At 40.5% G+C, this 22,591-nt stretch overlaps 1 protein-coding gene across 1 annotated transcript in view; it reads left to right on the top strand.

Annotated features, from left to right (window-relative positions):
* MYO3B (myosin IIIB) overlaps positions 1 to 22,591 on the top strand; it is a 428,930-nt gene that overhangs the window by 268,369 nt on the left and 137,970 nt on the right. The window contains exons 24-25 of the mRNA XM_032638633.1: positions 1,822 to 1,899; positions 4,088 to 4,293. Of these exons, the coding sequence (XP_032494524.1) occupies positions 1,822 to 1,899; positions 4,088 to 4,293 (284 nt within the window). The remainder of the gene's footprint in view (positions 1 to 1,821; positions 1,900 to 4,087; positions 4,294 to 22,591) is intronic.

Genomic DNA, 22,591 nt, shown 5'->3' with positions numbered 1-22,591 from the left:
GATTTTTCTGATCACTAAACTGTTAAATTCTCAAATGCCAAGGGTCCACTGTATGTTCTGAGGAAGGGTAACAGGTAAATGCTACTAGTAGGAGAAATATGGATGAACTTTTCAGCTGCCCTTTCACAGTGAATTACAGCTTGAGAGGCTGGCATTCGCTGGCTAATTTGAATGAAAAGGGAGGGAAAGGAAGGAGGAAAAGCAGAGTTCAGAACAAGCTGTGGTTCTTCAGGGATGATCTCTGAATAAAAGAAATAGTGAGAAATTCCCAGAAGTTGTGTGCACATGAAGGTCAGGTGGGGCGAAAGAATGTTTAGGAAAACTCTCAGAATTTACAATTTGGCCGAAGGCAGACCCTAGCCAAGATCTTTCTTCCTTCAGTCCTAACTAGCTTTCCCCAAACCTCACCAGTGCTGAGCTCTATCCTCCAAGTGGGGGTGAGATGGGGAAGAAACCTTCCATGTGGTCCCTGCAGATAACACCATAGGACCTCTGCAGGTGGGGTGGGTGTGTTTGTCTCTTTTCTCTGTGAGAGCAGCCTTCCTTCTCAACACAGAGCTTTCATTTCCTCCTTTCTCATTAAAAATATTAAGAAGTCAGACCTACAGGCAGTTGTACCATTGCTTCAGCTGCATCCAAATGAAATGATGGCTTTGGGAACAGATCCAATCTGCAGCCCAGAGAATGCAAGCTGCACCGCGGACCGCCCCCCACCCCCCGACCCCTGACATTACTTCTCTCAGAGTTACCCTTATATTCCTGCTCACTATTTAGGTTGCTTTTCTAGTTTTTGAAAACTTAGCTCCACATTTATTCCCCTTCTTAAACAGACCTGTTTTCTTTATCCAAGCCAGTTGAAGCCTTTTCTTCCATTTTGCACACAGTCTCCTAAATGCCCCTCGAGGTAAGCGTCATTATTCACCCACCTCCCCATGGCCCCGTCCCTTCTAGCACCCACTTCTCACTGTTGTTGAACAAGGCTGCAGACATTCTCACCCCATGGGTGGGTGGCTGCCTGGACAGCAATCCACTGAGTGGAACACACGTGCTGACAGCAGCATCTTCCAGTTCAAATGTCTGTGCTTCATACCCTTGCCACCTGTTCCGAGCAGATGGGAGGCTGCCACAGAGGAGGCTGGTGCTGAAATGCCGCTCATGTGCTCTGCAAACCAAATAGCTTTGTGTGTGCGGGAGCAGGAATTTTATTGTTGTGATAAAATGATGGAACACAGGGTGCCACGACTGTTTGCTACAGTTGTTTTCATTCTAAATTCCTTCCAGTCGGCCCAGGTAGTTCGGGCAGGTGATTGGGAACAGGTGTATCCCAAGCTCTGGTCCGCAGTGAGCACGTGGTAACTCTGGGCGGCAGGAGGGGTGTGGCAGGGTTAGTATCTGATGGCCGGAAGGCGAAAGGGCTCCCCTAATGCGCTGTGGTGCAACCGGGGCTTTGGGTCCGGGGCTTTGTAATCACCCAGCCTCATGGGTTTTGCCCAGTTTTCTTTTAAGAAATAATTTGGTCTCATGTGACATTATTGGAGAACTTAATAGTGGCCCATTAGAGCATGGAGAAATACAGAAGTAACACTGATGGGGGTTTGTGCTGAGACCATATAGTATGTCACAGAGTTCGGTCATTGTCAAGGGAGTAGAACAGTGCGAATTCTGTTTTTCTTTTAGATGTCTTTAAAATCCTCCCTCATGGTCTGTACAGTTGTGTCCTAAACATCAAGGCCCCTCAGATATTTGACCAAATTACCTTTCAGATTTGGGGAAAATAAATTGTCTATATCCTCAAACCATTCACCTCTGCCTGTGTTCCAGGTGGACACTCTGGAGGTGATACGGCATCCGGAAGAAACCACCAACATGAAGGGGCAGACCATGGCTTCTTACTTCCGGGTATGGAGTCTTCTTGATCTCTATTCTGCCTGTTTCCAGAAAGGACTTGCCAACCCTTCCCACAAGAGGCCCAGATACCACAGAGTCACTGAAATAAGAGCAAAGCTCAAGAGTCAATTAAGAAAGGTGGTGGTGTATAGGGAGAGGAAAATTATAACAGGGAACCTCCCTCTGAGGACAGTGTTCTCTGATCTCAGAAAGACCAGATGAGCCCTCAAGTGTCTGCAGAAGGCCCTCTCTGCCACTGGCACATAGCCCTGTCCATTGAATGTGCTGATTCTGTTAGCATTTCAGCTGCTTCTTGGCCTTAAAACTACTGGAGTCAGCCACTTTTCCAGCATATTTACTGAGAAGTAAAGTAGTTAATACAATTCCAGAAGGTGGTTTATCAAGTTCATGAGAGGCTATGTCTTAGCTTTGACTTTCTTTTCCTAGATTGAATTGACCCATTGCAAGACCCATTTGCCTGAGCCCAGTTATTTCCCATCTCTGTTACCACAATTCCTCATGTTTCATCTGGTGAAATGACTCCTTTGAGTAAAAACGTCATCTCTAGAGGGACTCTGTCAAATGCACATTAGATAGGAAAGATAAGACACTGTCAATTTGTACTAATTTGAACAGATTTGTTTATCTTCAAATTATGAAGCATTGGGGTTAGAAGCCCCTTTTAGATCATTGACTATGGGGAGCTGAGGTCCAGGCAGCTTCACGACGGACATGCTGTTAAGCCAAAGATGGAACTACTGAACTCAGGGACGACGAAATAAGGTTGTAAGTTGGGATCGGCCACAGGAAGGGGTTTGGCAGGAATGGTAAGTCAAGTGGATCATGAGCTGGAGTTGCCAGGCAGGCTGAAGGGTAGGGCCTGGGAGCCAGCACCGTGCAAAGAAGGTTCCACCAAAAGCTAGCAGGTTCAAGAAAGATGTAAAGCTAAGAAGTCTGACTTATCCAGCTGTGCTTTAGAGGCAGACTAGAATTGGCCTCAGGGGTATGGATTGTAAGGGCCTAGAGGACTTTGGGTGCAGCACTCCATCTGTGCAGTGATCCCTTCTCCAGCAGGTGGGTTTTCAGCCCCTGCTTCATCCCTCATGGTTGGACATTTCTAATTGTCACTTATTTCTTATCTGAGACCTACCCTGATCATGTCCCTTTAGTGGCTTGACTATATCCTCCTAGCGTGTGTGTGTGTGTGTGTGTGTGTGTGTGTGTGTGTGTGTGTGTGTGTATCCCATGGGATTTGGAGGCTCTGATGGACTCTGTGAGGCATCCTCAAGATCCTAGAGTCCCTCTTTCAGCAGAAGAAGCCTCTGGCTTACAATTTTCAGAAGTATATCCATAACAACCAGTTGGGTGTCCTCAAAATACTGGTCCCCAAATGCTAAAAAAAAAGGCACATTGCCAAGCTAGGTAACCGTGTATTGGATTAGTAGGAGGTAGGATTATGAATAATGAAACTGATTTTACAAGTGGCTTGTAATTGCCCCTGAAGGCGTGTCCAAAAGAGGAGCTGCCACAGTGGATGCCCGTGAGGAGCAGTGAGCACCGCTCAGCTTTTCCGTGTGCTCTCTCTCTGCGAGCGCCCCTGCCAGACACTCGCTGTATGTTAGTTCATCTTCATTATAATCTGTTTTCCCGCTGATTTTCTTGTTTTCTTTGCCCTCTTTATTTTTCTTGTTTTTCCTCTGCCTTATTAACAATGACATTGGTAAGATTTGCTTAGACTTCCTGGTGATTGTTAGGTTGAAGAAGCAACTGACCCCTGCCTGAAAGCCGGACATTTTATGAGACCAGTGCTCTAACCCCTGAGTTAGGGAGCCAAAGCTGGATATTTTAAATTATGGATACAGTTTATGAACATCACCTTGGCATACCAGAGACCAGCTAGTTCTGGTGATGGAGTTACGAGGTAACCTAAGCAAGTTCTTAGGCGGCTGAGTTTCTGCCAAATGGGATATGGCCTGGCACCAGGTGATGTTTAAAGAATACTTTTGAATTTGTGGGTAGTGATAAGTACTCGTCAGAGCTTACATTGTTGTTTCTTTTTGCTGGATTCTTGTGTAGCCTCGAAGGTTCCATGAGTTGTTTACAAGCCAACAAACTGCCCTGGAGGCCCAGCAGGCCTGTGTCGTAATTATCTATTATGTTTGTGGTAACCTCATTTCATGTGTGTTTTTCTCCCTGGTAGTATTCTCTGATGGATCTGCTCTCCAAAATGGTGGTGGGACAGCCCCACTTTGTACGCTGCATCAAGCCCAACGATGACCGAGAGGCACTGAAGTTCACCCGAGACAGAGTGCGGGCCCAGCTCCGCTCCACAGGCATCCTAGAGACGGTCAGCATCCGCCAGCAGGGTTATTCCCACCGTATCCTCTTTGAAGAGTTTGTGAAAAGGTCAGTCTGGTATCTTGGGAACTACGTTATGTTAAACACAGCTCTGCCAAGGCCCTTCTGTCCCCTGGGATCACTCCTCCTGCCCACTTGCCTCCAAACATGTAATTGGCTAGTTACCAGCTAGCATTTACTTGCTTAATTGTTGTGTTTCTCCTGTGCTCCAACTAAATTACACAGTCATCTGGAGGACAGGTTAAGCTCCCGCCTGATCACATTTGAAAAATAAAAATGTCCATAGATATTTATCTGTTATATATCCTTAGGTTTCAAAATCTCCAGATATTTAATTGCTATGACAAAAGTATCCCTCCATAAATGGGTCAAGATTCTGGCAAATGTAAATGCACCCAGGCATCCACTCCTCTCCCAGCATCTGGCACAATATAATGTGATAGCTAACATCTACATAGCACCTGAATTGTCCCAAATATATAATCTCCTTTGATCCATACAACCGCCCTGTAAGTTAGGCTTTATTATTATCCCCATTTTACAGTTGAGGAAATTGAAGCACAGAAGGAAATTAAGTGATTTTACCAAGATCCCATGCTAGTAAATGGTTGAGCCAAAATTTGAACCCAGGCAGTCTGGCTATAGCAGCCACACTTTTAATCTCCTCAGTCTACTACATTCCATAAATGTTTATTGCAAAAATTGCTGTAGAGCTTTCTAAACCCAGAAACTGCCTTTACCTAAGAGTGAAATGCTGCTCTTTTCTGAACAGCTGCCACAGGTATGCCTTACACATGCATATGATTACAGGTAGGATTTTCACAAAACTTTCCGTGAAGAAATAAGGAACAAGAATAACAAAAAACCATCTCTGAGGAACACTAGTGTCTGAGGATATCCAGAGAGGAAAATTAATATTCATTATAAAATCTGTTTCTTTTTACCACCATTCTGAAACTAATGCCCAAGGTCATTTTTCCATTTTTTCCTCAGGGAAGAATGGATCCTAATGTGGCAGGTCGCTTCATCAGGTCTTCCCAATGCCACTAAATTGCATGGAGACAAAAGGGCCAAAAAAATTCCTTGCAATGAGAGCTTTTAAATTAAAAATAAGAACGAAATGACTTTTTAAAACGAAGTGTCTTTGAGCCTCTTTTTCCCTCTTAAATTTGGAGGTGAAACAAACAAACACATTTTAGCTCATGAATGTGACTAGTCAAGTATTTTTAGCCACTAAGTGTTGAATACATAAAAATATTTAAGAAAACAGGTCAAATGCTGAACAGATTGGCACTTCTTTGTTCGTAATCAGAAAGCCAATAGGCAAGTATGAACAAGAGTTTCAAAATGTCAGTAAATCTGAGGGTATCAAAGATTTCTGAGCCAGCAGGTTAATTGGTATTTTGATCCTTTTGAGCAACTTAACAACAAAATGGATGAGTTAACAGTTTCCCCCCTTGATGTTATTCAACAAATAGGTGCGCCTCTTATCTTCCTGTTCAGGAGTGCTGTTTTGTAAACTCTTAGCAGGAAATATGCAGACAAAACAATCAAAGGCAGGGCTTATCAGGTGGTGGTAAATAAAAGATAAAGACTTGTTTAATGTTACTCTTTACCTTTTTGTATTTTCTGGCACTCAGTACTGAAGCCTGACGTGCACACCTGAAAGGCTGTGTTTTGAGGATTATGTCGTCGGGTTCCCAAATGCAGAAGGACTTCCCCAAGTCACCAAGTCTGCAGACATGGCCAAACCTAAAACATTTCTTTGCCCCATCATCCTTGAATTTTCTGGCAAAATGACTTAGAAGTGCCCTTCCTATTTTCCATTCACGGAGCCTTCAAAGAAAGGGTTACTTCCAACACCCTCTCATCAATGGGGCCAGGTGGATTGGAAGCATTCATCTATCTAGTCTCAGGTAGGCATGAGAAAGGCCACCTGACAGTGCTGGGCAGCTGGCTGAAACCTCCTGGAAGTCATGCTGTTGAGACATCACAGAAAATGACTATGAACACTCATTGGCTTTGTGGTCAGTGGACTCTGAAGTATGGTCTGGCAGAAGGTCTATACTGGGATAACACATATGACTGCACATATTGGGATGTGTTCTGGCCAATGTCTCAAGGGTAGCACAGCGCATTCAGTTCAAAGTCTTATGGTTTGTTTATTAAACTCTTGTAGTAAATAATATAATTTAGTGAGGAGGTGGGAGTTCTCGTCTCCTCTTGGATATAGTATTTGGCAAGTAACCTAATATTTCTGTAAAAGGTGTTTCATCATCTGCATGATAAGAAGTCAGGAATACACAGAGCCCACATCCTAAAGATTTTCAGAGATTACATGCAGATTCCGGGGCCTTAGCCTCTGAGTCCTCCAGAAAAGCCCACCTCTCCCACTTGAGCTCACAGGAGGGAGAACTGCATTCCCAGGACCCAATTCATAACAGTTGTTAAATCAGTGTCTGTTAAACAAAGTGAAACTCTTACCTCTTCTCCTTCATCAGCAACTTCCATTTCTTCTCATGATGGCGTGAGAGCTATGTGCCCTGGTATCTCCTTCATCTCCTTCTCCCTTCTATTCCTCTACTTCCTCTTCTCCAGAAATCTAGGGTCACCTCTGTCTTCTCACTTTCTTCAAACAATCCATCAAAAGTCCTGCCAACTTTACCTGCTAAAGTTTCTCAAAAAGTTTCCCTTGGGAATTTCCCGATCCCTTCTCCCAAGGCTTTATTAATCCCCCATCCCTTCTCCCAAGGCTTTTTAATAATAATAACAATAATAATAATAATAAAGCAACAGCTTGAGATATAATTCATATATGATAAAAATCACCCTTTTAAAGTACACAGTTCTAAGGTTTTAGTGTATTCACAAGTTGTGCGACAATAACCACTATCTAATCTGAACAGCTTTTTATGTGCTTATTGGTCGTTTGTATTATTTCCTTTGAAGAAAGGTTTATTCAAATCCTTTACCCATTTAATTATTGATTTTTATATACTCTGGATACTAGCCCATTATCAGATATATGATTTGCAAATGTTCTCTCTTATTCTGTGGGTTGTCTTTTCAATTTCATGATGGTATCTTTTCATGAATGAAAGTTTAAAATTTTGATGAAGCCAAATTTTTCTGTGTTTTCTTTTGTTAGTAATGCTTTTGGTGTCATATCTAAGAAACCAAGCTTAATCCAAGGTCATGAAGCTTTATTCCTATGTTTTCTTCTAAGACTTTTATAGTTTTAGGTCTTATATTTAGATCAGTGGTCCATTTTGAATTATCTTTATGTATGGTGTGAAGTACAGGTCCAACTTAATTCATTTGTTCATAGATATCAAGCTTTTCCTAGCACTGTTTGTTGAAAAGACTATTCTTTCCCCTGTTGAATTGTCTTGGCATCCTTGTTAAAAATCGATTGACCATAAATTGGTCATAAGTTATTGCTGACTTCTCAATTCTATCCCATTGATCAATACCTATTCCAAACCTTTTGAGGCTCTTTTGTCCACCCTCTTGACTTAACTTCCTAAATGGACTTCATGCCTGTTCTGTTCTCCAAAGAGCCACAGAGTACAATTTACCTAAAATTCCTATCTAATCATGTTGCTTCCTTGATTAAAATCCTTAATTGAAATGACCATCCCAGACCTCACTGGGTGAGCATCAACCCCTCTGCCTGATATGGGGAGTCTCCCTGTCTGGATCCTGCCCACCTTTCCAGTCTCTTCTTTCTTGTCTTCCCACCTCTCAGCTCACATTCCAGCAAAAACCAAACTACTTAAGTGTTCTAGGAACACCCCACTTCATTCCATGCTTCCCTGCTTTGAGCAAAAGCTCATGTTGTGCTCGTGCTTTGGTGCCTGAATCCCCCTTCTCCAAGTTTTCAGTCAGCCGACTTACCCTGGCTAACCCCTGCTCATTCCTCAGGACTTTGAACAGGCATTTTCTTCCCTGCAACACCCTCCTTGACTCTCCCAGGCTGAGTTAGGAGCCCCTCTGATGAGCTTCATCAGTAGCGCTGACTACGTTGAGGTAGAAACTAGCTGCCGGTCTCTTACCTTGACATTAACCACCTGGGAGGCAGGGATATTTTGCAGCCAACTTTGTATCTGTACTGTCCAGCACTGTTCGGCACTGTCCCTGATACAAATTAGGCATTTAGTAAATATTTATTGAATTGAATCAAACTTTTACTCCTTCCCCTTCATCACTATCTTCTTTTACCATCTCCTGACTGACTCTTTGGTCCTTGCAGTTCTGAAGTGCATGACAAGAATATGGAGCTGGCTTTGTTGAGGTTAAGTTTAATCTGCATTATAAAGTAGAATCTAGATTGTTAGAGCATAAGATTTCAGGTAAGTGATAAGTAGCTCTCTATCAAGAAAAGGTAAGAAACCATAATAAGTTAATAAAAAGTCTCTACCCAGCTTGAAAATGCTATTATTAGAGTTTGATACATTAAAAAGGTGACTTTTTTTTTTTTTTTCCAGGTAGGCATTACTGCTTACTTTTTTTTTTTTTTTTTAAGATGTTGGGGGTAGGAGTTTATTAATTAATTAATTTATTTTTGCTGTGTTGGGTCTTCGTTTCTGTGCGAAGGCTATCTCCAGTTGTGGCAAGCTGGGGCCACTCTTCATCACGGTGCGCGGGCCTCTCACTATCGCGGCCTCTCTTGTTGAGTAGCACAGGCTCCAGATGCGCAGGCTCAGTAGTTGTGGCTCACGGGCTTAGTTGCTCCGCAGCATGTGGGATCCTCCCAGACCAGGGCTCGAACCCGTGTCCCCTGCATTAGCAGGCAGATTCTCAACCACTGCGCCACCAGGGAAGCCCAGAAAAGGTGACTTTTAAACAAACTTTCCTTCCTTCTCTCTACAATAAACGCTGATGTTTTTTTTTTTTTTCTAGAAGAGACAGACTTCACAGGACAAGGGAGATTCTCTGCTCTGGCTCCTTTCTAGACTCTTTTCTCATCTTCCCACCTCTTAGCTCACATTCCAGAAAAGAAGGAATCTTTTAGATTAGAGCTCCCTAACATAGCACAACATATGCCCTATTAAGGCAAGAGCCTCTAAAAGCAGGCTGCTCACTTGGTGTATTAGTCAGGAATCTTTTAATAACAAGTGACTGAAACTGAAGTGAATTGAAGCAAAATTTAAAAGGGGATGATATATTGGCTTACATAACTAGGAAGTTCAAAGACATGTCTGGATACAGGACATGAAGCAATTTTACCAAACCACTGTCTTCTTTTCAGCAGCTTTGCTTCCCCTCTTTGGAGTTTCTTGTCAGCTAGGCAGTTCTTCCTCACATGTCGGCAGAGACGGTCCCTGGAAGCTCCTGTAGGAAGCATCCTAAAGGCTTAGCAACATCAGCAGCAAGCAAGTTCCTGAGAGTTCCCATGCAAGGAACTCTCTGGTTGTCCCAGCCTGGGTCATGTGCCGGTGCTTATACCAGTAACTGTGCCCAAGGGGATGATTGGCAGGGTCTTTGGTCAAGTGCCAGGGCATGGAGTCAGCCCCATGTGAACCATGGTCTGAGGGACTCTGTTAAAGGAAGGAGAGGAAGAGGGTGGATAGGCTAAAACCATAGGCATTCATTACCCCTTATCTGACCAATACATACCCTGGAATCAACTGTAACAGTGCCAAAAGGTCTACCCCAACCTGGGTAGCTAGAGGAGATCTTTAATTTAGAATTTTCTAAGAAGAGTAAAAGTTCCGTTGACAATAACAGTGTTAACTCTGGAATGAGAACTATATACAGTTTACTAAGTTAACCTAAGCATAGTTGGCTTTTTGTTTTTTGGGATCTTTGTCTTTTGAACCACCACTCTACTATACAGCAGGTTTCTGAAAACAGTTTCCAGCTCTGCTTCACCAAGGGGTTAGAAAAAACTTATAATCTATTCTGGCCCAGTTTGAGTTCATCTTCTTGCATTTTTGACACTTTTCTCTTTATCAGTATGGGTCATAATAGCCTTGTCCTATCTAGGACTGTGTTGGATGTCACTTTTCTTTGTCAGGGTCTCTCACCTGACCTCTATTTGTACTCTAAGAATAGTCTTCAGTAATTACTTTGCTCAAGAAGGCTGCTTCTTCCCTTTCATACTGCAGAATTCTTGCCATGATTTAATACTCCCTTAACAAAGCCTTCTTTCTATTTCAAGTTATACTCTAAGAGAGAAGACCCATAAAACTCCTCACTGAGGACATCTCCAGAGTTGACCAATTGACTTTCTTGGATTCTAGAGCAATCCTTTGAGATCCACGTGCTTTTGCCAGTGGATTGTCTGGAGCAACTCTAGACATCCAGACATTTTCGAAGTCGACCTTTGTTTTCAAGTCTTTCATATTTGGACTTTGACCTTTGACTTCTTACTTATTTTTGTATCTCTAGCATCTTGTATGGTATGGTGTCTAGCCCATGGTGTATGTTTAGTATTTCTCAAATGAGGGAATCTATCAATTAGGAATGCATTTGACTGTGAATAACAAACAATAAATATTTTTAGTGGCTTAACCCAGAGTTTCTCAGTCTCAGCACTGCTGACATTTTGGACCAGGTACTTCTTTGTTGTGGAAGGCTATGCCTGTGCCTTGTAAGATGTACAGCAGCATCCCTAGCTTCTACCTTTTAAGATGCGGATAGCAACACCTCCCCACCCTAAATTGTGACAATAAATATTGTCTCCAGATATTGGCAAATGTCCCCTGGGGAGCAAAATTGCCCAAACTGAGAACCATTGCCAAACAGATTTGTTTGTTTCTCACAAAAAGAAATTGAGAGGTAAGCTATTTTTAATGTTATATTAGCTGTTCAATGATGTTATCAGGGGCCTGTGTATCTTCTGACCTCTGTTCATTTCTTTTTACCATCTTTAGTGTGTATGGGTTAGCTTATAGTCTCATGGTTACAATGTAGCTGCTACCTCTCCAGGCATTATGTCTGCATTCAAGGCAGGAAGAAAGGGAAGGGGTAGGATGAATAGCTAAGTCAGCCACATTTGCCCAGCTTTTATTAGGAAAGAAAACATTTTCCTGGAAACCATTTCATATAACCTCTCATTGGCCTGGACTTAGTCACATGACCATTCCTAGCTACAAAGAGGGGTTTAGAAAGTGGGGAATGGGTCTGGGGCTGGGTGCATTGTGACCCAAAGAAAAACTGGTGTTCAGTTAGCTAGGAAGAAGTGGGAATGGTAATGGGAGAGGCACTAATTATGCTTGTCACAGAAAAGAAATCTAATGTTTATTAGTTGAATGAAGGAATGACCTGAACGACTAAGGGGCTGAATGAACTTGAATAAATACTTTCAGTTCCTCACAACCCGCTCATTTCTTACTCCTTGCTACCTCCTTCCTCAGGATTGTAGTTTAAGAATTAAAAAGTGCAGAAGTGTCTGAGTGGAAGCAGGCAAGATATTGAGGACCCTTTAATCCCATTGCCATGGAAAGATGTTTTTGCAGTTTTAAGGCTGCAACAAATTCTTTTAGCTCTTGCAAAGTGAACTGAATGTCATCAGTTATCACTGTGAAAACTTTATAAGGACAGGGTCCCTGATATTCTCTTACAGAGCCCCAGGGTTAGTACTGGCTCACAGAACAGGAGTTGAGAGAAAAATCAGCATCACAGAAGAATCCAGACGTCTCAAGAAAGACTGAAATCCAAATTTCAATTTTCAAAAAATAAAGCTGCTACTTTCTTCTCTGGGTAGTGAGCAGTGAATAGGAAAACACAAATCCTCCAGCAGCTCGGATGGCGATGCCATGCCTTACCTCTCCCAGGACATCCCTGGGGTTTTTTCTTTTCACCTATAACCACACAGGTGAGAGCCTGACATAAAATAGATCTTAATGTGCTATTTAGATAAGTCACTATTTCTGCAGCAAAGTGAACAGAATCCTCAGTTCCCTGCAAATTGATTTACGAGGTTGCGAGAGATATGTAAGAGATAATACTTAGGGAGGATAATGGACAGCTTCAGCATCGTGACTAAAATACATTGCATGCTTATGTGAACAGTCTCTGCATTTAGCTTCTAGGGGCAGCAATTGAGTGGTGGCATTCTCTGGGAGGAATCTCTAAAAACTGCTGTTCTTGTATACTGTCATTCCCACCCTTTTGTTGTTGTTGTTGTTTTGAGAGAGTGAGTTGCTCACCGCTCCCCAACTGTGTGTGCATTGATGCCTTTTATATAGGTGAGACCTTGGATGACTTCTTTTCTCCCTTAACTCTTATATTACCATTGTTATGACTTTGGTTAGTGCAGTAAAGAAAAAACATTCTAAAACTACCTTTTAAGATATCATTGAAAAACTCTAAGAGATGGCCTGGTCCAACTTTCCCATTTCACAGATGAGAAGACTGAGGCCAGAGGGATGATGTAGCTTTTCCAAGGTCCCATCTTTAAGGAGGTGACAGTATCAGTAACTCTCCAGTTTACTATGGACTGAAGAGAATTTCTGTGACCACCTCTCTCCATTCTTAGGGTGCAGTATGGGTTCAACTTGGCCTGGCCTGTCCTGAAGATCCCTCCCAACTTGCCTATAGATGATTCACAATCCCAAAACTTATTCTTTTAAGACCCTCCCTTTCTCACAGAGCCCAAACTGCTGACAGCTGTTTCTTATCTATTCAAGTATCAGAAAAATCATTTTTGTAGCTGATAGCTCTGCAAATTGAGACTGAAATCTATAGTGGTGATTTGAAAAGTGGATACAAGAGGTAATATCAATCACACTACTCTCCAAAGATACTGAGTAGCAGCAGTAATAAGCCCAGACTGTCTTTCCCAATTTCCTTAATGTCTACTCTGTGGGCAGCCTCATGAGCTAATTCAGTTATAGGGAGGAATCCATGTAGTAAAGAAACACAGGGAACAGTGGCCATGCTACGGAAACAGTATGTGAAGAAATAATAAAGGAAAACAAGAAGAAAGATGCTATGAAGATGTTAGACAGTATCAGTGCAGTTGAGAAGACTGCCACCCTGGACTTTTGAACTGGCTGCCTGGCTTATTCTATGAAAATCAGTAGATGTAAAACTCTATGTCCCTGCTTGGAGATTCCTTAAACAAATTTCAGTGGGACTAGCTTATGTTGGATAATAACAATGAAGCAACAGAAGAAAGACAGAATGAAGAAAATCATGGACAAAGAAGAGGAAAGGTGGAAGAGGAGGAGTATGCGAGGAAACCTCCTGGCACAGAGATGGCAAATGGGCGCCACTTTGCTCTCCAGCCCCAGCTGCAGACCTGGCTCCTCAGTCAAGGCACATTTCCTCCAGAGCCCAGATGGGGCTTTGGAATTCCCTCCAATATGGTGCTCTAAGAAACCGCTGCCCAGTCCATCAGCTGACCCACAGCTGACCTCTTATCATTCCTGTTCTAGCATGTTCTATTCACTTTACAGTGCATAGCTGCCCAACCCTGAAAACCATGGTTTAGGGATGACTCAGAGGAAAAATTGCTAGCTGATTTTTCATAGACGTTTGGGTTGGGGAAGAGAAAAATAAATTTTTGTCAAAGAAAGGAAGAGAAGAAAGGAGAGAAGAGCATTTATTGACCATCTGCTTAAGGCAGGCTTCATGTTAGTGCTTTACATATACATCTCACTTACTACTGGCACTAGACCCCCAAATAGATAAAATTATTCCACTTTTACAAATGAGGAAACTGGTTAAAGTCACACAGATAGTCTGTAGTAGACTCAGGATATGAAATGAGAGTCAATCTGATTTCATAGCCCATCCTCAAAATACATAAATGACACAGTTGAACACATCCAAATATTCATTGCAAAATCAATCTGTAGAATTCAGGCAGAAAAAAATACATTCATAATTTTACTAGTTGTGAAATAGAATGATCAGTTTAAAGCTTAACTTTCTATTACAAATTAATTTGTGAATAAACTTGCCTCAAATCTCTAATTCTGTTTTTCTTCTTCAGAAAGTCTCCCATTTAGAGCATATGAGGAGGCAGCAACAGCATCAGAAACATTTATTAAGCACCTATTGTGTGTGCCAAGTGCTGTAGTGAACACTACGGAATTAGAATTTACAATCTCAGGACTTCCACAATCTAATAGCATAGATCAACGTGACTTTTTATCCCAAGGTCCAAATTTGAAGAGTCTTCTTAAGGATATCACGGATATAATGACTTTTTTTTTTTTTTGGTAGCAGATGGTGGCCAGCTGTTCTGTCTTTATTAAAGGCCAAACATGAAGGGAAAAAAAAATTAAAATAAAAGGCCCTATGGTAAATATGAGAAAGAAGTTAATAAACTAAATCTGGATTTTTATACACACTGAAGGGAAATGGGCAATTGGTGGTAATTATCAAATTATCCAAGCCAAATAGCTCAGTTCCCTCCATTATCTACATAAGAGAAAATTATTTATATGGATTTAATTGTTCAGATAATTGTCCTGTATTTCAGGTGTCTGAGTAGACAATCTGGGTGGTCACTGATACAGATATAGGGTCCCTCAAGGGATATTTTTAAATAGGGAAAGGATTGCTACTCTTCACACGATTGGGGATATTTCTACTTCGATGCAGCAGATATTAATCAAACTAGTATACAGGATTCTTTGACCAGGATTTGGGCCCATCGTAATTAAACCATAACAATTTTTACTTAATGTTTGAAATTAATTTTCAAATTGCAAAAATAATGTATGAATACCATTTCCTCTAAAATTTTAAAATATTATATGTTAGGCTAAAGTCTTTCTTTCTGCATCCCTAATTCCATTTCCCAGCATCCCCATCACGGCCCCTCTCTAGAGTATCCACTATTATTTTTGGGGTAGTTTTATCCTTTCAGAATACAGACACACACACACAGCGGGGGAGAGAGAAAGAGAGAGAGAGAGAGATTGAGAAAGGGAAAAACCCCTAAATTTTCAGCTTGAATCACACATTTTATACCATTTGGCAACTTGCTTTCCTATTTAACAATATGTATTAGAGATAAATCCATGTTGTTCCATAGCTGTAACAGATTCCTTTTAACTCCCTCATTGAAACCTGTGATATTTATTTAGCCATCCCTCTCCTGGTGGATATTGACATTGTGTCCAACTGTTTGCCAGCAAGGCTCAATAAACAATCCTAAATATTAAACATGTGTGAGAATTTCTTGAGGGTAGATTTTGAACAGTTGCCCTTTCCAAGGGAAAATGATGTGCTCCAGAAAGTCATTTGGACCTAACAAAGAAAAAGGATGACAGAGAGACATGGGAGCCAGTTTCTTTCCTGAGATAGACTGGATCACTGTAGACAAGTCACTTCACTTCTGTGGGATTCCGTTTGTCTAAGACAGTGGTTTTTCAACTTTCTCACACATGAGACTATCCTGGAGGGCTAATCTGTTCAAACACAGATTGCTGAGCCCTGCCCTCAGAGTCTCTGATTCAGCAGGGAGGTGTCTGTGCAAGTTTCCAGGTGATGCTGCTGTAGGAGACTTCCAACTTACCCAAATGTAATAACAATCACCCAAGATTTGTGATAGTAACAGTACTGGGTTAATGATAAACATCAGTTTTAAAATCACAGAAGTAATTATTTAGGCCAAGAGACATGTCAGCATGGCATCTTTGTTGGAAGGAATCTTAAAAGGTCATCCAATTCAACTACCTAGCTAAAACTAGAATTTCTTTGGCAACCTGCTTGACCTTGTCAGTCTGATTCCTATTGAACAGCTCTGAGTCTAAGAATTTACTCTCTGGCTCCTGAGGCAGCTCATTCCATGTTTCAGATGTTTGATCACAGCCAAGTCCTTCGTAACCTTGACCAAAACCAACCTTCAGAAACTCCTGTACATTCATCCCAGTTCTACCCTCTGGGCTTCAGACAACAAATCAGCTCCCTTCTCCACTTGATGGCAGTCAGCTATTATGTTCCCCTCAGTCAGTGGTTCTCAACCTCTACAGTGCATCAAAATCACCATAGGAACTTGTTAAAATATAGATTCTTGAGCCCTGACCACAGAGATTCTGATTCTGTGTCTGGAGTGTGACCCAGGAATCCACATCTTTTATGAAATCTCCAGGTGGATCTGATGCAAGTGGTCTGCACATGACAGTTTAAGAGACTATGTTCAGGACATACTACCCCAAAATATGACACCTTGGCATATTGAATATTTCAAACTGAAGGAATTTGAGAAATGACGTGTGTAGGAAGGACTTTCTGACCTTCCATGAAGCAGGCCATAAAACTGTCCTGTGTGAGATTTTTCTCTCACCACAGTTAGTCGGAGTTTGGATTTTTCTCACTCTTTCTCGGATCTATAGTTCTTCCTTGTTACTTTGTAGCAGTTTGAGAGTCTTAAGCATCACCTTCCCCTGGAACCCAAAGGAACTTCAAGCTGTGACTAGACTTCCAATGGACTCATCAGAGTTTAACCCAACCTGAACCCTGGAATCTCCTCGGGTGTCCATCGAAGAAAATTCCCAGGAAGTTCCAGCTGCCTCTCAACCTGTCTCTGAAGTGTTAATAAAGAACCTTCATAACTTGACTCTCAACCCTAGCACCAAATTCCCTTCCCTTCTACCAGAATATCCACCTCAACAGGGTGGACAGAGACTTGGTGAAGGCATACTCTATAGGAGGAGAGGAGTGAGGACATTGTTAACTGCTTGGGAAGAAAGGATAGAAAGGATGATTCAAGTTATTAAATACCACTAGGGCAACCAATTTCCTCTGACTCAAAGAGAACCTTGGCAGAAGGAAGTTGAGACTTAGTCAAACATGGAAAGATTTAGATGTAGCTGTCATTATTGCGTGTATCATAGAGATCCTTCTGAGGATACTATCACGGAGAATAATTATGACACAGAGTCGATTGAGCCATAAATTTTATTCATGTACTGTTTTTTCCTTGCTAATAACTTTAGGATCATTATGAAGCAGCTTGGGAAAGCTACTCTAGGAGAGACTTTGTACCAATATTTTGATAACCTATAAGTTCTGTGATGTGTTTCTTTCTTGCATCTCTTTTCTGTCTTGATCCAGGTAACTTATAAGGAATCTATATATTGATAGTTTGCATTTGAATAACTTGAATATACTTTAGTTCCACTTCTTGATTTGAGACAAAGAAGCACTAATAGGTCTCAAGTATTGCCTGTTTTAGAAGCCTGAAGTCAGTAAGATGAAATCCAATATCAAGAATTTGAAACAAATTAACTTGTGTGGAAGGAATGTAAAGAAAACATTGGGTAGTTTGGCTAGAGCATAATTAGAGCAAAGTGTATTAACTAAATTTTCTGGTTTTCAAAAATTTGAATTGTAATAAAAATTTTTGATGTGCTATTTCAATTTTCAGTAGTAAGTAAATGTATGTATGGAGGATCTTATTAAAATTTGAGACATATTTGAGTACCTGTAAAAAAAAAAAAACTGTCTTGTGAATGGTGCCCTCCGAACACCTAGAGGAAAGGAGCATCCTCATCTCTGAAGACAAAGGGACACAGAGAGGAATCTGAACAAACAGGCCTTGTTCAGTTTCCCCCAGTTTACTATACTTAGCTCAAACTCCTTGTTTATCTCACATTTCCACAGCTCTCTACCCTTCATCACACCTAGTATAAAAACACTCAAGTTTAATCATTTGTTTGGGTCTTCATTTCCTTATGAAGGCTCCTGTGTCACATAAAACTTATATTGAGTAAATTTGTGTGCTTTTCTTCTGTAAATCTGTCTGTGAAAGTCTAATTCTCAGACCCAGACAGGGAAGGACCCTAAGAGAGTCAAAGAAAACTTTCCCCTCCCGTACAAGACCCTGTTAAGTATTTTTGTCTCTTAAGTTCAATGCCCTCAATGTCTTCACCAGTTCTCAGATAATGTGGCTTGAGTTCCCTCACCATCCCAGCTGGTAAAGGCTGCCTGCCAAAATACACCCCCAAATATACTCATTAACCCCCTCTACCCTGATTTGTTATTCTTCATAGCACTTGTCCCTACTCAACATGCTGTCCTTTATGTACTTGTTTAACGTTTGTCTCCGCCACTAGAATGTAAGCTTTATGAGGGTGGGGAAATTGTCTGCCTTGCTCACTCATGTCATTCCAGCACTTCCATCAGTATCTGGCACATTAATAGGTCCTAAATGAAGTTTTATTTAATAAACAAATGAGTAGAGTGGGGATGAAAAGTCAATTTAATTTAGAAAGTGATGAATGGGAACAGCATGGTTATATCAGAGCCCTAAAACTGTACAGAATGAATGATCCATCCTAAAGGAAGTTCTTTGCTTAAGGTTGTTGTTTTCTTTTTTAAAAAAAGGAAAATAAAAATGTATAATTAACCTTTTTTTAAAAGTCTCACTATTGACTTAGGTCCGTGCACATCTCCATTTAGAGGTATAGATGTTTTGCATGTGTTTGAGTGCAAAACTCAAACTGGAGGGATGAATCAAAGCAGAGCTCATTCATTATAGGTTGGGATTTCAAAAACATCTTTAAAGGAGGCAGATCCTTCCCAAACAACATAAAAATGCGGGAGTAGAATAACTAAGGTAAGAGGCACAAATTTAAAATGTCAGGCATTACAAAAATGTAAGCAATCTCCAATGCTAATACAATTTTTACCTAAAATAAATACCTCTTGGTTCTCTCTCTCTTCTTTTCCTTTCCCCTTCCAGGAGTATGGGTAATCATTAGGAAAAAATAGAGGAATTAAATTCATTGTACTATATATTGTCCATTGTCGGAGGACGTCATTGTCAGAAAACTTTGCTGAAAACAAAAGGGAAGTTCAGCCACATCTAATTAAGGAAATGCAAATTAAAACCACAATTAAATACCACTTTACACCTACTTTGGCAGTAATCGGTGTGTCTGACGATTCCTGGGGTTGCCATGGATAGAGGGAAGCAGGACTCTCATACTCCACTGGCGAGGCTATAAATTGGCATGATTGCTTTGGAAAACAGCTTAACTTTTTTGGTAAACTCTGACATGAACATATTACACTAACCAATATTTCCACTTCAAAGGTTATAAGTAGAAGAGTGGCAGTGTTTCTGAGCACACTAGACTTTTAGACTGCTTGGTAGCACCGGGTCTACCTAAGTGTGAGGACTTCCTGCTTCCACCTGCCCATGTGTTTGTGCTCCTTTGGGTCAAACCTCCATAGCCTGAATTTTTCAATTTCTTTCTTTCTCTTGTTTAAAGATAATTTTCAGAAGAAGGTAAAATCATGACTTACATACAGATGTAAAGATGAATGTGTTTAAGGAATTTAATTTATTCACATGGTATGAGGGAACCAAGCAGATGTAATAATTGGTTCAAAGGAAAAGTCAAAGTAGCAGAGGCTTATATGAAGTAAAGGAATGTTGAGATGAATTGTGAATAGAGACAAAACTGATTTTTCCACAGTGGAGAGGAAGTCGATTAAAATCATCACCAGAATGGACAGAATTTATGTATCTATCAGTCACCTACAATTTAGAAAGAATTGCAAAATAGCTCAAAGAAGATGAATGGGGCTAGAATCTGATAACCCTAGAGGGTACGCTAAAGACAATGTCTGTTGTTTTCCATTGAAACACCAACACCTTACTGATACACTAGTGCAAGTAGAGTATTGTTTGGATCTCTCACACATGTGTCAAGGAGGGCCTGACAGCTGACGTTCAGATGTAGGAAATCAACACTTCTCCTAAGTCAAAAGCCCAATATTCCAGATCACTGTAGACACTCCAGTTAGCTGGAAATTGCTGGAGGATCAAAGGTACCTGTTAGAGAGTCAAAGATACTACCCAGTATATACAATACATCAGATGTATACACTAAGAGCTAAGAGTAGACGTAGGTTTGATGAGTGTAAAGAGGCCTGAATTTGGGATTAGAAGACCTGGGGAAGTCTCAGCTCTTCTTACTAAGTTTGTGACCTTGAGCCAGTTGCTCTGGCTCTCTGGCTTTCTCTCAGGCTTTCTCCTCTAAACAAAGTAAGAATTTTTATTGATGACTCTAAATTCCCTTCGGGATCCAAATGTTTATTAGATGAGCCAGCTAATCCCCTGCACAGATGGCCCTGCAACAATGCCCAGGCACAGAGAGTTTTGACATAGGACAGGGAAGATCTGTTTGTGAAAACATGAGGAGGAACAGCTGGATTTGGATGTCCTGGACCCCCAGTGTACAGTACACAAACCCAACATCTGTGGGAAACTTGGGAAGTTCAGTGACAAAGGGAGAAGTGAGAGAGAGGAAAGGAAGTTATCAAAAAACAACCTTCTACAAACTCATGGTTTTGCACAAGACTTGCCTCCACCATTAGTGACATTGTAAGCAGTTTATCACCAGGGTTGGCTCTGTCTTTACTCTGTGCTTAAATAACAGCAAAGGGGAGCTGGAACTGTATTAGGGTTCTCCAGAGAAATGGACCAATAGGATGTGTTTGTGTGTATGTATTTATATGTACAGATATAGGTATAGATGTAGATCTCTCTCTCTCTCTTTCGCTCTCTCTCGCTCTCAGAGAAATTGATTTATTTTAAGGAATTGGCTCATGTGATTGTGGAGGCTGGCAAGTCAGAAATCTGCAGGGAAGGCTGTGAGACTGGAAATTCCAGCAGGAGTTGATGTTGTAGTCTTGTGTCCAAAGGCAGTGTGGTGATAAAGTTCCTTTCTTTTCAGGGACCGTAGACTTTTCTCTTAAGGCTTTCAACTGCTTGGTTGAGGCTCACTGCATCATGGAGGGTAACCTGCTTTACGCAAATATTAACAATATTAATTCTTCTGACCCAGAAACGTAGTATGTCTCCCCATCTATTTAGGTCTTCTTTCATTTTTCTTAACCAATGTTTTATAATTTTCAGTGCACAGGTCTTGTGTATTTATTGTCAGATTTATCCCTATGTATTTTACATTTTTAAATGTTATAAATGATATTGTTATTTCAATTTTCAATTGTTTGTTGCTAGTATAGAGAAATACAATAATTTTTGTATATTGATCTTTAACCTATAATATTACTAAATTCACTTATTAGCTCTGGTAGGGGTATTTTTTGTTTTGTAGATTTCATTGGCTTTTCTACACAGACAATTGTGTCGTCTTCAAATTAAGACAATTCTACTTATTCCATTCTTATATAGATGCTTTTTATTTCTTGTTTGCGCTGGCTAGAACCTCTTCAGTGTTGAATAGAAGTGGTGATAGTGCACCTACATGACTTGTTCCTAAGCTTAGGGGGATAGCATAGGGGGATAGCATTCAGGCTTCCACCATTGAACATGGTGTTAGCTGTAGGTTCGTCATAGATAGTTTATTTTTTCAGGTTGAGGAAATCCCCTTTTAGTATGAGCCTATTGAAAATTTTTGTTTTTTAAAAAATAGTGTTGGATATTGGATTTTGTCAAATCCTTTCCCTCATTTATTAAGATAATATGCTTTTTCTCTTCTAGCTTGTTAACATGGCATAAAGTTGTTTGTAATATTCCCTTATACTTCTAATATCCATAGAATCTATAGAATATCACTAATGTCATACCTTTGTTTTCTTTTCTTCCCTTCCTTTCCCCTCCCTTCCCTTCCCTTCCTTTTCCTTTCCTTTTCCTGATCTGTATGGCTAGAGGCTTATCAATTTTATTAACCTTCTCAAAGAACAGCTTTTAATTTCATTCATTGTCTCTTTTCTATTTCAATGATTTTTCACTATGATCTTTATTATTTCCTTTCTTCTGCTTACTTTGGGTTTAATTTGCTCTTTTTTTCCCAATTTATGGTGGAGGTTGAGATCATGTATTTGAGACCATTCTTTTTTTCTATTATAGGTGTTTCATGGTATACATTTCTAAGTACTACTTTAGTTAGCAATCTCCCACAAATTTTGACAGGTTGTGTTTTCATTTTCATTGGATCAAATTCAATTTCTCTTTTGATTTCTTCTTTGTTATATGGCTTATTTAGAAGTCGGTTCATAAATATTTGGCAATTTTCCAGATACCTTCTTGTTAATTTCTAATCTAATTCCACTCTGGTCAGACAACATACCTTGCGTGACTTGAATATTTTTAATTTATTAAGTCATGTTTTATGGCCCAGAATATGGCCTATTGCGGTAAATGTTTCGTATGTAATTGAAAAGAATATGTATTCTGGTATTGTTGGCTGGAATTTTCTAGAAATGTCCATTAGGTTAAGTTGGTTGTTCATACCTTCTATATCCTTGATTTTTTTTTTTTTTTTTTTTTGCCTACTTGTTCTATCAATTATTGGAAGAGGGTATTGAATTCTCTGACTATAATTGTGTATTTGTTTATTTCTTTTTGCAGTATTAACACTTTTAGGTTCATGTATTTTCAAGCTTTTTTTTAAGTGCAAAAATG

This window comes from Phocoena sinus, chromosome 7, assembly GCF_008692025.1.
Source record: "Phocoena sinus isolate mPhoSin1 chromosome 7, mPhoSin1.pri, whole genome shotgun sequence".
NCBI lineage: Eukaryota > Metazoa > Chordata > Mammalia > Artiodactyla > Phocoenidae > Phocoena > Phocoena sinus.
This window is presented reverse-complemented; position numbering and strand designations above follow the sequence as displayed.